This window comes from Lepisosteus oculatus, chromosome 20 (genome assembly GCF_040954835.1).
Source record: "Lepisosteus oculatus isolate fLepOcu1 chromosome 20, fLepOcu1.hap2, whole genome shotgun sequence".
In the NCBI taxonomy this organism is placed as follows: domain Eukaryota; kingdom Metazoa; phylum Chordata; class Actinopteri; order Semionotiformes; family Lepisosteidae; genus Lepisosteus; species Lepisosteus oculatus.
This window is the reverse complement of record NC_090715.1, coordinates 14,403,547-14,418,749: the sequence shown is the minus strand read 5'-3', so window position 1 is coordinate 14,418,749 and position 15,203 is coordinate 14,403,547. Positions and strand designations below refer to the sequence as shown.

The 15,203-nt window shown below is 39.7% G+C and overlaps 1 protein-coding gene across 8 annotated transcripts in view; it reads left to right on the top strand.

Moving 5' to 3' along the window:
• LOC102693327 (DNA topoisomerase 1) overlaps positions 1-15,203 on the top strand; it is a 68,148-nt gene that overhangs the window by 2,714 nt on the left and 50,231 nt on the right. For 3 of the 8 annotated variants that reach the window (XM_069181155.1, XM_069181152.1, XM_069181154.1), the window contains exons 2-6: positions 5,327-5,379; positions 6,429-6,562; positions 10,056-10,137; positions 10,504-10,556; positions 14,933-15,058. In XM_069181155.1, the coding sequence (XP_069037256.1) occupies positions 5,327-5,379; positions 6,429-6,562; positions 10,056-10,137; positions 10,504-10,556; positions 14,933-15,058 (448 nt within the window). Of the gene's footprint in view, positions 1-413; positions 538-562; positions 833-5,326; positions 5,380-6,428; positions 6,563-10,055; positions 10,138-10,503; positions 10,557-14,220; positions 14,626-14,932; positions 15,059-15,203 lie in introns of those variants that run through there. The other 5 variants (XM_069181158.1, XM_069181156.1, XM_069181157.1 and 2 more) reach the window with 5 other exon arrangements.

Below are 15,203 nucleotides of genomic sequence, written 5' to 3'. Positions count from 1 at the left end.
AGTGTAAATTTTATCTACTGAACTTTCTGTCCGAGTTACAAATTCTCCATAGCTTTTGCCAGAGTTGAAGTATAATAACGGTTTAATATCCACCTTCGTGTCATTTCTTGAAATTCAGCAGTTAGCTTTGAAAATAGCAATGTTAATTAGTGAAGCCACAGCACGTTTTGAAATTTAACATCCTGAGAATACATTTCATGCCGAACTTGAAATGTCATATGAAGGTTTCACCTGTTTAACTTATTGTTAAGAATTGCATTTATACGGCACTTCCCAAGAATCCTGCAAAGCTTACACATTGAAGAGGGGAACCACTGAAATGCAGCGGTGGGCAATATCTTTTTCATAAAAAAGTTAACAGTTCTGCACACGTTAACTGTGATTTCGGCCTTGCATCTCTGAGTGTAAAAAGCAGCCAAAGTTGTCCAGCAGAGACCTACGTCATCGCAGCAGTCCGAGGACCTCTGGGATTCTGGGAAACAGGTGGTTCTGAGGTGGGAGAGTCGCCTGTGGTTTGTTCAGCTGTTGAGCTATGAGGTATAGAATTACATGTTTTGCATTTAGTTTCGTAAAACCCCTTTATGCGTTTTGCATATGCTGTTATGCAGTCACCAGCGCTGAAAATTTAAGAGCTAAAAACAGATGGCAGTAAACCGGTACGGTATAATGGAAATAACACAACGTTGTTGTCTGCACAACCTGTAAAACGCTTTCCCATGGTCACGTTTTATTTTGATTTGTCACGAACAGTTATTGCTTTCAAGCCATTTTTGCATCCCTCTACGAGTGTTAATGAGGTGTCAAGCCCAGTTTTTCCTTCACTGAGCTTCAGGTGAGTGTTGCCGAATTAGGTTCAGGACAGAAGCAGGGAGTCGGAATGCTCTGTGAAATTATCTGGGATTAAAGAACAGCTACGCCCTCTTGCCATTTAAATGATGTGCGTTCTTCCTTCTCGCCGTTCAAACCGTGGAGGAAAGATAAATTATTTCTCTGCCGCTCCGTAGCAAACAAAAATTACTTTTTTTGAACCTCTGTGTCTATAATAGGCGAAGAATTTTGAATTTCAAAGACCTTTGTTGGCGTAAGCGATGGGTTCCAGTGTTTGCCAAAGCAGAAACATTTCCCAACATTGAGATCACATTCCTAAATCTATCTCAGACCCCATTCACAGTGATTAGGATGGTCCCGATTTAGATTGGCATTCATTTTTCATCTACCAGTATAGGCTTGGGATATATGGTGACCTAGTTGTACTTATTAGTATTAACTTCTGCAACAGCTAAAAATCGAAGTCTTGCATTTACATGCTCTGACTGGGCTCTAAATCGCTTATAGATGTTGCTGAATTTCTGCTAGGTATAATTTATAAAACCCATTAAAATCTGTTATGTGCTGCATGAAATAATGGCTTCTGTAGTCACCCACCCCCCGCAATTTCTAAACCAGCACCAATGAAAAACAAATGTCTTGAAGAAGCGTTTCTTGCTCGGATGCCGGAAGCTAATGGATTGCAGTATTTTATCCGGCAATGTCTTGAACGATTCCAGTTAATTTAGCTTGAGCATCATGGCTGCGCAGTAGATCCTTCGCCATCACTCTCGCGTGTTTGCTGTATTCAGTACTAAATTAATTTCTCTTAATTTGCCTCTGTGCCTTGGGGCTATGTGTGTTTGTTAGATGTAAAGTTATCATTCAGGATGTGAATGTGTAAATATATTTCACAATTTCGGAGGGCCTATTATTTATGTCTAATTATGTAATGGCAGAAGCACCAGCAGCAATGGATAAAAGATCTTCCCTTCTACAGTTTATCGTTAGGCACAATGACAGCAGCACAATGCAAAGTTTGGTGCGGCTGGTAGTTCCCAACAGTGCCTTCATGAAATTATGTTAATAACATATTCTGGATTGGCTACAAAAATGTTGACTTGGCTATTAGTTAACTGTTTATGAAGAATAAATGCGCAGCTCTGCCCTGTGGGCCCTTTTTTTTACTTCGACTGATGTCTCACTCTGCCACTTGCTTGTGAAAAGCTTGCTTGAAACCATAGCATCTAATTTTATGTAAATGTGTCAATAACATCGGAATTACAGTATTTCAAACAAAAGTTGGAAGGTGTCAGTGAAACCATTTTGTTGTACTTTGTTCGGCTGAGTGCATATTAACCACCATTGTAATTAAACCAATTAAGTCTTTGTCACTCAGATGGGGATTTTGGCATTGCATAAAATTCACAGTGCAGTGGTCTCATCGGTGCGTACATGCTTAGTTTGGAAGCTGCTGCTAATTACCCTTATTTTACCATTATGTTAATTTAAAATGTTAAGGAGATTCTCAAAAGCTGCTGTGAAAAACAAGTGTTCCAGCTGCAAAAAAAAGTTTTTGTACATCTATCGTTGCTAGGTAATGAATTATCTGAACACCACAAGATAATACAAAGTTATATTTATTTGTAGTTATGTATAATGGCAGTTGGTAAGTAATTACCTGAATAATAGAATATAAAACAACATACATTTTTCCATTCTAAGGGATGGTTTTGTGTATGATAATGCTTAGGACTTACCGTATATTTAACAATTACTTTATTGCCAAAACATACTTGGAGAGGGAAGAGCATTTGTGCAGGAGAGTGAGTGTTAATGTTTTCTGTGGCATGTCTAAAAGTGCTATATTTTCTAAACGTCCTTAAGAGGATGAAAAACTTCAACCCCAATGTGTAATGTTGTCTAGGAGCACATGTATTCATTGAAATGTTTAATTTGGGGCCAATTAGTTTTTTTTCTGGAAAAAACTTTTGTTTTTCCTTTTTGAAACCAAAGCAGATAGTGTTAGAAGTTTTGAAGCAAGCAAAAAAAAAAAGGAACTGGTGTATTGCTGTGCAACATAACAGGTAGGAAAAACAAAACGGATTAAATTGAGAGAGTGAAGCAGAAGCCCAGCAGGCTTGAAAAGGGCTTTGTGGCCATTGAATAAATAAAGACTTGATAAGCCATGGAGTAGCAACACAAGATGTAAGCCTTTATATGTGAGGAGTTTCCATGCAGCAATTGCAAGGCTGTACTTAATCTTGGCTGCAGGAGTCCTAAAGTGGTTCAAAGCACTGTTATTTCATAGCTCAAATAGCTCAGTATTACCTCCAAAATACTAGGTGCTTGTAAAGTAAGTAGGCCTATTCAAAAACAAACTGCACCATGAAAGCCTTGTACCATGGTACACAAACTAATGAGACTAAAGGAAACTGACAGCACACACAGTCCAGATTTTAACCTCCTTAAACATGAAAATGCACTGCGGGTTCTCTTGTGCTGTCAGGTATGTGCTATGGGCACTTGTTCCCCTTGGTCTACTTGAACCTATACCACATTTCCTTGCTACAGAGGGTACCGATTTCATGCTACAATTGTTTACACAGGCTTAATGCAAAAAATACCTTTTAGTTTTACAAGCAGTTTATAGAAGGACAGCTTTAGTGTTGATATTTTGTCAGATATGAAAGAAAGGTTGATAGCTGGTAGCTAGAATGCAGGTCAGTGTGGTCCCAGCATCCCCGAGTCTTTTCTCTTCAACAGTGGGTAAAGCTCATGTTGATCTTGACTTATCTTAATCATGCCAATATTGGGTTCAGTGATGTGGCTCTACAGTGTCAGGGAGGCAGGGTCCTGAAATAGATCAAGTGTTCCTCCTGTTCTGTGGAGACACGAGGATGTGTACTTGTGGCTTTTATTCACCCGAGTGCTTAATTATTCCTGCTCTTACAGGAGCCAGTGTAGCTCTTTTTCTGAGTCAGTTTAGATGATGATGTACAAAAGCCTTTGAGAGCTTAATGGATGAGGGGCCACCAAGGACTCGTTTCGAAGAACGCTCATGCCCATCTGATGCAGTAATCTTGGGGAATGTCACACATTCTCATCCTTGTGTTGTTCGAGAAGGTGTCCATTCTACACCTTCTCCGTCCTGTATCGTCATCTAATGACTCTGTGAAGGGAGGTAAGCAAATCAATGAGGACAAACAAGTATCTTAAAGATTAAAATACATTTCTGTAGAAACTATTCCAATAATCGCCAAATCTAGTTGTCTTTCTGATGAGAAAATGGTTTATAATTACCTTATTTTTAGGTCATCCATCCATTATCCCTGCCTTTGATGCTGAATAGCTGTTCTGTTCAGAGTTGATTTTTTTTGTTTTAAATATGATAATTTTCAGTCACGTTCAGTTATGACAGCTGAGAAGATAGCTTGCTTGTCTCAAGGACAAGAGACTTCATATATAAATAGACTGCATTTGATTAGCATTTTAATAGGGACTGCTTGCTCTGAGGTTCATTCAGACATAATTGCTCATATTTTGGATTGGAAAAGTAAATGTCACAAAAGTGCAAGTGTCCCTTTGTATCTAAATTGAGGGTCACATTTAACAATTCACTGGAATATCTAAAAAAATGCTTTTTTCAGCATAAGCATGTATCAAAGAGATACATACTAGAAAATGCTCCAGTTTAGAATGGAGTACTGTAGGAAATACAAACAAAAAAATATTTCCACACAAGTAAAACACACTTCTGTGAATTTTTCTAAAAGGAGTATTTTTTTGCATAAAATAAGCATATTGTTTTGGTCAGCTGAAAAGTTCAAAGTTTCCAGAGGCTGAATACATTTTCATTGTATTATAGCTCCCAGTACTGAGAAAATTTGAATCAACACCTGGCGGTGCACATTTTAAGATAAAAGCATTGATCATTTTTATTTTAATAGATATTGTAGATTTTCAGGTATACAGTAGCTATTGTGTTGAGTGCAGGACCTTTATATCAATCTCTACAGTAAACAGAAACAACCAACTTAACCTTAGCTGGAAATTGGTTTTGAATCCATCTTTCATTTAATTTGTTTTAATATTTTTATTGTTTGTGTTTTGCTCCAGCAGCACTAAGCTATTGTGCCTGAAGTGTCTTTTGTAATTCTCATGACCAGAAGCAATTCAGGAGTGTTCGGAGGTCAAGTAGGCAGCAATCATCATTTAGTGGTGCGATTAAGCTCTTCTGAGAACCAGTTGAAAAACCATTTCAAATAAGTTTGTAACAAAAAAAAATACCTTCAAAGGCATCTTTAACAAAATAGCTCCGTAAAGGCCTTTGTATACATAACTGGAAACAAAAAATGCCAATTTTGGTATATAAATAAGAGGTGTAGTACTGTGTGACAGGGAAGCAAAATGATTCCTGCACTTTGCAAAAAAGGTTTTTCTTGTTGTATGTGTGTGTTGCAATGATAAGAGATATTGTTCTCGGGAGATAATCTACGTTTATGCATTTGTTCTTCAGGGTCACTTTATCTTGAACAACAAAGACACTCAGACAAGCCGGCTTTTCAAAAGGTAAGTCATCAATCAAGGTTGCTTCTGGGGCCACTTGGCATTTGTCTGCTGGGCAGAGACACAGCCACTTGTTATCTAATGACCCTCAAGGGCTAAAACAATCATCATTCAATCATAATGTGGAAAGAGGGGATTTCAATTGGTGGCACCTTTTTTTTTCCCCCTAGGACTTTGTTCGAAATTGTAACCACAGGATCAAGGATAGAACATCTGTTTTTAGGGTTGCCTGTACACAATTGGAAACAAAAAATTCCAATTTTGGTATATAAATAAGAGATGTAGTATGACAGGGAAGCAAAATGACATGAATTCAAAGACCATGTTTTTTAGCTGTGAGGTTTCAAAATTCTAACACACTCTCAAAACATTGGCCCTCAAGGGAAACGCAGATAATTTAAATTTGTAATCTCCAGTTCTTCAGTCTTATCAATTCCAGTAGAAGGGCCCTTTTTGTATAAATATCTTTGGCAGTGCTTGCCAAACTATGGACTGTGGAGAGGTCTCAGATGTGCTGCAATATTAGAAGAAATCATGTATAAAATGTCTGGATCAGAAGCTTTGTGTAGCTTGCAACCAAATATTTAAGTAATCACAGGGGTGCTGGAGCCTATCCTGGCAAGCAACGTGCACAAGGCAGGTATAGACCCTGGGTGGGACTCCAGCCCATCACAGGACACACAGACACAGGCACGCTCACATTTACACCAGGGCCAGCTTTTTCCACAATATTTTAAAAATTGTTTGGTGAACCTAAAAATTTTAGGATGCTGAAAGTGGGCTGCCAGCTGAAAACATTTGGGAATCGCTGCTCTAGGGGGTACAGAAACAGAGCCGTAAGGAATTGAAACCGGGAACTGTGAAACTGAGCTCTCCTGAGCATTCTGAAAATTTAGAGCAAGGTATTGTATACTGCCAAGATGACCTCCTTTCAGGCAGAGGGTGGAATTTGTCTTTTTGTCTAGTGTGTCTTTCAAGATTTATTTTCTTGTTGATTCCTTTGGGAAAGGTAGCCTTGTGTAACTGTGTTTCTGTCTCCCTCTGACTGTCAGCTTGATCGGATCGCAGCATTCAAGATGGGAGATAAGCAGAGTGGCAGCAAAGACAAAGAAGTCAAAGCTAAGGAATCCAAGGATAAGGGGTTCGGCAAAGAGGAATTCAGAGCTGGCGGTGATGTTTCAAAGAGGTGGATGTATTCGTTTTTAAAGCCTTCGCCCTGCCACGGGTTCCTTACTCAAATGAAAGAAAGCCAGTCTGGGTTTTGGGCATCATTGTTCAGGTGCAGTTCATGATTCCAAGGGAGCTGACTGCACACTGATGTGGATGTACTGGGACAACCAGTTACTTACTTTTGCACACCCCAAAATCTATTCATTTTGCGCTAGGTATTATTCTGTTTATCAAACACTTAGTACATGAAACGTCCGTTTGACTGTCGACAGAAAGTCGCTTATTCCTGGTAAGGGTTACTGCAAAATGGAGTACGTCCTGGATGCATAATGCATCAGCTAGGATGAAATGTGTGTGTCTTCATCCCTAAAATACACACAGTCACTCATTTCTAGGAATATTATTTGTGATCATTGCCTTCCTGGGAAATAAAATTTCCTTATTTAGGAAATTGGAGTCTGCCTCTGATTAAGGGCTCCATCCATTTTTTTTAACCAGTTCATCCTCTTCAGGGTCACTGGGGGGCCAGAGCCTATCCTGACAAGGCAGGGTCCACCCAGGACAGGATGGAGGTCCAACTCAGGGCACACACATGCAGACACACCAGGGCCAGATCTCCTGGAAGCCAATTAACCTGCCAGGATGTCTTTGGACTGTGGGAGGGAACTGGGCGCTGGAGGTAACTCACAAGAACACAGGGTGAACACAAACTCCACGCAGACAGCACCCCAGGTCCACAACTGAATCCAGGGCCCCGGCATCTTCCAGGCAGTAAAACCACTACACCACCATGTCGCCCCAATTTAAAGCTCATCTTAAATAAAACCCGCAAGAAACACAGGTCCCCCAGTGTTAGGAACCAATATTGTAGCCCTTGTGCTAAAACATGATTTAGACACTTGTAAAGATGACCAGTATCTAGCTTTTAATAGATGCTAAGGATTTTTACCTCTCGTGGCTCTGTTACTTTTCTCTGAAATCAATTTTGTCTTCACTGCTGAAACAGTGGGCTGTTGTTATAAACTTGCATGGAGCATTGGAATAGTTTATGCCTTGTTCACCCATGGCCATTATCATCTTTATGAACGTTCTGCCCAGTCCAAACTTTGGTTGCCTTAAAACATTTTTTTACACCAGTGTCTGAGGTGTGATTCCAAAACAAGTCAGTTCTATAATTGTAAGTTCTGTAATTTAGCCCTGTTGAGTCTGTTCGATTCCTCTGTTGTCAGATGATGAGCCAGGCATTTTGTAGTGCTGAGAGTAACAGACCCAAGCTCTCAGAACCTGCGTTGATCCACAGAGTTGATTGGCCTGTGTTCTTTCTCACCTGAGTAGAGTGCTTCGTCTCTGAAAAGACTTTCTATGGGATCTTATGGTCTCCTCAGGGAGACACAGCTTTCCAGGTTAATGGTCATTGTGCTCGCTGTGAACCGATCTGGTTCTCTCTTGGAAAAACATAAATAGCTGCTTGTCATTCCCAGGCGGACTAAGTAAAAATACCTGCAACATTCAGAGATGTGACTGCCCTTTCTTTAATTTCCAACAGAAAGGTGTCTCCAGTGGCCTGTTTAATTTAGATGTTTTCTGTAAAGTCAGCAGCTATATTGGTAACTGTTATAATGCCTCTCATGGAGGAAAAGAAAACAAAAACATCAGAAAAGTTAAATCTAATAAGAATACAGAGTAAGACAGCATATGCTCATTATACAAAGTAGGCCACTTCATCTTCATAAGCATAAACTAATTTACATTGATCCGCTGCATTAAAAAAGTAATACAAACCATCCATCTTTCTTATTTCTAATTAACCACATAAAAAGGGATACAAATAACAGCTTTCTGACAATAACTGATGGCTTTGTAGGCGATTACAGTAAAGGAGTATATCGGGAAGAATGGTGATATTATAGGTTAGGCAAAAGATGAGATTGTAGACCTAAAAGCAGCCTTGACGTTGCAGTGAAATATTAAATGTGAAGCCCTGTCAAGGCAAAAGAAATGTGCAGTGTAACACGAAGCACAAACGGAGCAGACACTAACACTGCAGCATCCCTCGGCTCATGCATGTAGGGCATGACGCAGCTTGTCATGCAGCAGACTGGTATTTACACAGTGGTGCATGAACGCGCTGTGGAGCTGAAGGGAGTTATTGTATTTGCTTCCTGCTTGTGCTTTTGGCATGTCTTTGTGACATCTAATTTCCTACGTTGCGTCAGTTCTGTAGTTCGTATGTACAGTAGCGCGCACCACAGCCCCCGTACACTAAATCATGTCATTGAACTAAACCCTGTACACAAGTGAAATAACACAATGGTGGGAGAAGAGTCAGCAGGATTTGCCGCTCCAGAACCAGTGTGTTGAGGTTTTAATTCCCAATGAACTCTGAACGATGTAGCCATCGTTTGCTGGTGTAGAGCCTGTGAATAGGTTTCGCGGTTCTCTACTTATTGAGCATTTAAAGATAACCTATAAAATGGGTTGGAGTATAGCCTTTCGAGCTCAGGGTGACCGACTCCTTGAGTGCAGTTCTTCACATCCTTTAATAAAGCACAATCTTACTTATCCTGACGCTGCATAATCTCTCCTCTTACCTTTCAGTTCTGTGGTGGAGACTTTTTTGTCCCCATTAAGGGATTAAGATAAGATCACTTTATTGGCCATATACAATTTCTTGTATTAGGAATTTCTTTTCGCGTACCCCAGCTTGCTCTCCATGAGACACGCAGACAGGGAGAGAAGCTGGGGGTCAGAGCACAGGGTCAGCCATTTATACGGCGCCCCTGGAGCAGATGGGGTGAAGGGCCTTGCTCAGCGGCCCCACAGAGTAGGATTCCTCTGTTGGCCGCGGGATACGAACCAGCAACCTTCCAGCCACAGGCGCAATGCCCGAGTCACAGAGCCAACCTCGGCCCATTAGTGTTACTGAATGAGGGAAACTCTTCTGTACATTAGTGCTCGAGGGAGATCATTGGTGTCCAAAACCCTGCGGACTTGACCACAGGTCCATCAGAGTGAAAAAGTTTAAAAAAGAGTTTGAATTTTCTAATTAAAACGTTTTGAATTATCTTGTTAGAATTATATTGACAGTGGTGGCTTGAATATGCATTAAAAGCACATTGCATTATGCACATGTCACAGTTAAGCACTTAGGTACAGTACTTCCACTGCCCTTTGTACATCTACTCTCTCCTGTTCACACCTCATGATTTCCAAATTAAGTCTGGCAACTGCTGTTTTTTTTTGTTGGCTGCTTCTATGGAAAGAAAACAAACAAGTCGGTCTGCAGTACTGGCATAAAATTAAAGTACATTGGAATATTCCAATGTCCTGTGATGGACTGGCATCCCATCCAAGGTTTACCCTGCCTTGCAACTTTTGCATGCTGGGATAGGCTCCTCTTCCCCCGACCCTGTAAGGATAAAACAGTTCCAGAAAGAATTGGTGGAATATTTTGTTTTTTTCTTGTAATGGCTATAGAACATATTATTTTATGTCCTTGTTTACTGTAGTAAAAAGGTCCAGAGGAATTCCACATTGGGTAATACTGAAGGGGCTGAAAAAGAAGGAAAAGGGATCTCCAGGAAAAAGAAGGTACAGTATGTTATCTTTGCCTTAGTTTGTCTTCTTATGTGAAGTTCACATTTATAGTTGGCTGCATACTATGAGACTAGGCAGTGAGATCAGTGCTCTCTGACTGTATGCCCTCCACAGCAGTTTCCAACAGGAACATGAGAATGTCATCTGCATTACTCTCTTCACCTGGTTTAGGGCACGACCCATTCAGCAAACCCCAGGAACAGTGATATTCCTTAGCTTGGTTTTTAATAGAAAATTGATCTCTGCCTGTCTGTTCTCTGGCTTCTGACTGATTTCAGCAACCACGTACTGTAGATTGAAAACTGTGTGGTTACACCACCACCTGTGATCAACTCTGATGTTTTTCTTCTCTCATGTCAGGAAAAGCTCACAAAAAGAGAGAACCCCGATGCAGATTTGGAAGATTTTGTAAGGTAGGCTTTTTACATGTGTAAAATTTCAGTTCTTTATTTAAATAGTTCATGGCTTCTCTCCCCCTATTTTTCAGTTGCCATGTTTCCCATTCTAAAAGTGTAGAAATAAATAATTTTTTGCTTAACATAAAATACACTGGTAAAACCTTCTTACATTGCGGACAATTTTATTCAGCATCTTACAAAAAAGATGTTGCTGCACTTTGGAGCAGAGAGAGAGAAAAATAACTGGACAAATTCCCTGGGCTAGAACTCTGTCTTGTGCCAACAGGCTTCAAGAATACAAAGTTTAACAAGAGAGCATCTATGGTAAAACGACAACTAGAAGAGACGTGGAGAAAAATCAGGGAATCTAACTAAAACTGAGAGCAGGATGCACTTTTTATAAACATTGTGTTGCATAAAAGCTGCCCGTCCATGTTGCTGAAGCTTCTTTCAAGACGCAGCTTGATGAGATCCTCATTTAGCTCCTAGCAACCAAACAAGCTTGACAGGCCACATGGCCTCCTCTGTTTTGTAACCATTCTAATTCTCTTTCTTTCACAGGTCCTTCCCAAATTTCTAGTTCCATTTCAGGTTTTATCTTTCTATGCATTTTGTGTGTAGGGAAAGTTCAGAGACCTGCTAGGTTTTCCATAAAGGGTCTATAAATACAAGCTTTTATCAGTTCCTTCGTTTCTTTCTGTATCGAGATATTTCTATTTCTTACAAAAGGTGAATGAACAGACACCTGGGAATTCAATTTAAAACTTGTCCTTGGCCTTTGGTGTTTATCTCCCAGGGAGCCTACTTGGGGGAGCTGTAAATCAAAACTAATCCGAAAGGATTTTTTATAGATATGCAACAGCAGAAAATAATAAGCATCCAGCTTTTATATAAAATGAAAAGCTGTTAGCATGCAGCTCTTTTATAAGTGGTTTATAACCTCATGTTTGGATTGTATCTACATCCCTGCTGAATTGACAAGGCTGAATTTCAGTTTATTCTGTCACCCCCTCTGTGCACATCTAAAGCACCTCCCTGCTTTTGCATTTTCTCTTTAGGGGTGGTTTTAATTTTATTCTCTCACCATGCAAGCTTGCAGTGTCACTGTATGGTTCGGCACATTTCCGGAGTTTCAGGACTCCCAGCAGAGGCTGGACAAAGATACTCCAGCTGAAAAATCTTTCTCCCACCAAAGACTTTGTGCTGTGTTTTGGCAAAACTACTTGCGAGAGGTGGTGAGATCTGAGATTTTTTTTTATGGTTAGTAAATTCAAAAAGGAACCATATCTAAAACGGACAACTTTTTTGGGAAAAACACTTACAGTACCTGGAGATCACAAGATAAAAACATAAAATATCTTTTAAACCTATTTAGATTTTTTTAAGGTGTCATACTTTATATATTGGCTAGAGCAATGCCCCGTTGTGCATGCAAGTAGTTATAGCAAGAGCATGGTGTTGCCTCTTGCACTTTACAAAACCTTCCCTGAGCATTTTTGTGAAAATTTCATTGTGCAAAGTGAACTTAGACAGCGGTTGCTAAGCTGCTGTGCATCACCATGATGAGACTGAATGTCAAAAGTGTGCTATACTCTTGATTTAATATTGATTTTGCACTCTTAATTGGACACAGAATAACTACCTGTGTTTTCAAACCATTTGGACTCGGTGCCACTGCACTGCTAATAGCCTCACCCACAGGGCCCAGTTGACACAACCACAGCAACAACATGGTCGAAGGTGGTACTGGCCAACTTGTAAAGCTTAACCCAGCAGGCTATAGAATGAGTGTATTTTATTTCCACTTACAATTTAATTACTATTTTAATATCCGCTGGGCTCTGGGTGAATTTCTTTTCAGTCCGAACATTTTTTGATTTTTAAAGATTTTGTGTTGCGTTTTTAATAAACTCTTCCTTTCAAAATACTCGGTAATGTAGCTGAAGAGTTAGCACGTATTGTCAGGCAGTGGGAATTCCATCTTTTTAAAACTGGGGGCATTTAGAAGCTGGTGCACTTGCCTTGTACTCTCTTGATTCAGCCCATTGCTTTCTGTCTGTGTTCGAAGAAATGGGTGGTTGATCCAGCAAGATCACACTGAAGAAGCAGAAGGAGATAAAGAAGATGAAACCATAAAATGGCTGAGAAAATGCAGTTTACTGTTAGCCTATTCTTTTCTCAGTTTATAGCGTGTGGTTGCCTGTTACTCCACAGCCAATGTTATGTATTGATTCTGCAGTCAAGTGGCACCATTTCTGTGCTTTGGTCTCAATCAATCAATCAATTAGACACCCATCGACAGCCATCAAAATACACGTCTGGGTCTGTCCATCAAACTGAATGTCTGGGAGGGTTCAGACAGTCAAAGCCAGTTACACTAAAACAGCTTCATCTGGCGACTGAGATTCTGATTGCAGTCTTTAGAGTTTTTTGTGTATGTGTGTGTTGACATTGTTGAATAGCACTGATGATTGCAGAAATAACTTCACAATTGCATGTTAGCATGATGGAGGTGATTGCAAAACAGTTTGAAATCGCGTAGCCTAATTAGGAGACGAATGGAACTCACCTTCAGGTGAAAGACAGCCATATGTTGTTTATTGCAAAAATCCCAAAGCAACATCTAGTTAGTTTCAGTCAGTGTTTAGAAATGAGGCTTTAACTTTTGCCATTTTGCTTTTGCAAGTTTTTCTGGTGACAGAAGACAGGGTATAGCATTCAAGTAACCATCCAGCTACTCAGCAGAAATAGCAGTAGGTGCAAAATTAGAATTAGCAAAATTAGAATTCACATGTATTTACCACACTGTTATCATGAAAATTAGAAGAACAGTTTTTTTGTGTGTGTGAGGGGGGTAGTATGAGGTTCCAGAATATGAAATTTTTCATCCTGAATTCGGCAGTAAAAAGGGGTATTAAAATGTAAGGCAACTAGAGTGAGATCTTACAAGAGTAACATTTTTAGATGTTTAAATTGATTCACACTCCAAACGTTTTCTGTTTTTGTGCAACTATGGCCAAAGTTTCTGAAAGATGAAATTGTATGCCATTTTGAGCAATTTCCATTTTATCGTCAATAAACCAGTTGGAATCATTGCTAAAGATCCAGTATAAAACCCTGCAGTGAAGAAAACTGCTAACCTGTAATCCTGAGCTGATATGAAATTGGACTCTTTACAAAAAAGACGGGCTCATCATTGCTTGCCTTTAATTGTGTATGAAGAGCTTTGAAAAAAACACTCGCTATCATGACTGAAGAAAAGTGTGCACTGGTAACTACTATGATGAGTTCAATTTTAAGAAGTTACTTGAAGAATGCAAATTCAACAAAAAGGTGAGCTGAACCTTAAATTTTTAAAATGGTTACAGTGATGTCTTCAGCTTGTTACAATAGGAGTGTACTTCTGTTGTTTGTGGATAACACCCCATGCCTCTCTGCTTTTAAGTTCACAAACTGTGAATTCTTTCACCCCCACTCCTGTCGAATAGCAGCTTTGTTACTACCTATACATCTTTTATTCAAACCATAAAACTTTCAGTTTCTCACTAAATCGGCTTTACTTTTGGTTGCAACACATTTCAACAACTGCGAAAATCTCTGTCAAACGGATGTTTTGCCAAACTTTATGTTCACTTTGCACACTGAAGTAAAGGCTTTTGCCCAAAGGTGAATGAGCTCCCTCTTGTGGTAGATGACATCGCAGCACTTTTGTGTGTCAAGAAAACTTTCCAGTTTGAGAACCTTACAACAGATGAAGAGGTCACAGACTGGTCACTGCCTGCTGCAAAACTCCTAAAGGATTTCTTGTGACTACTGATGACAACGGGGGGATATCAGTGGTGCTTCTGAACACCCATGAAGCTTCATTTCTATCTCTGATTCCAAGAACATGATTACAGACATGAAAACATTGCCATTCAAAAGGGTCACAATCGACTTTTAAAGATGTTCAATGATGCAGAATGGAGAAGAATTGATAAACATGCTCCTGGCATCGCAGGGGCAGAGAAGAATAATTGACTTTTACAAATAAATACAGGCTACACTAAACTGGAACTTTGGATTTCTGAAATTGGATATTCAGGTAATTGTAAAATTGCTTGTTTGGTCTTCAGTCTCCAAAATAAGCATGTATACATTATAAGCATGCTAAATTTGTTAACCTAAAGGCAACTGTATTAATAAGATACACAGAACAGCACTGCATTATATACTGCATTTAATGTTAAATTAAAGGACATTTGAATTAAACATGAGACATTAGTAGCCTTTCTGTACAGTATAAAAGTGCCCTGTTTGAAGCAAACTTGTGAACCGAAAACTTTCACTAATTCCCATGAGTGGTTGCCCTGGGTTTAGTGAATCTAATTTCTCCATTTTTTTTTCTGGAGTTGCAGAGCTGCTCAAATTCAAGTAAAGGCGGAGCCAGAGGAGGAAGACTTCTGCATAAACAAGAAGGACAAAGTGAAGAAGAGGCTCAGAGAACAGGAAGAACCAGGAGGATCTCTGTTGGAATCGTAAGCGATTGGCACAATGTCACTTTGAACCCTTGGCTGGACAGATCTCAAATATAACATTAGAAGCGCATAGTTTTGGGGTATGTTTCGCATAGAGACGACTTCCATTAACACAAATGTCTGGTCCATTTCATAATTTGTAAAC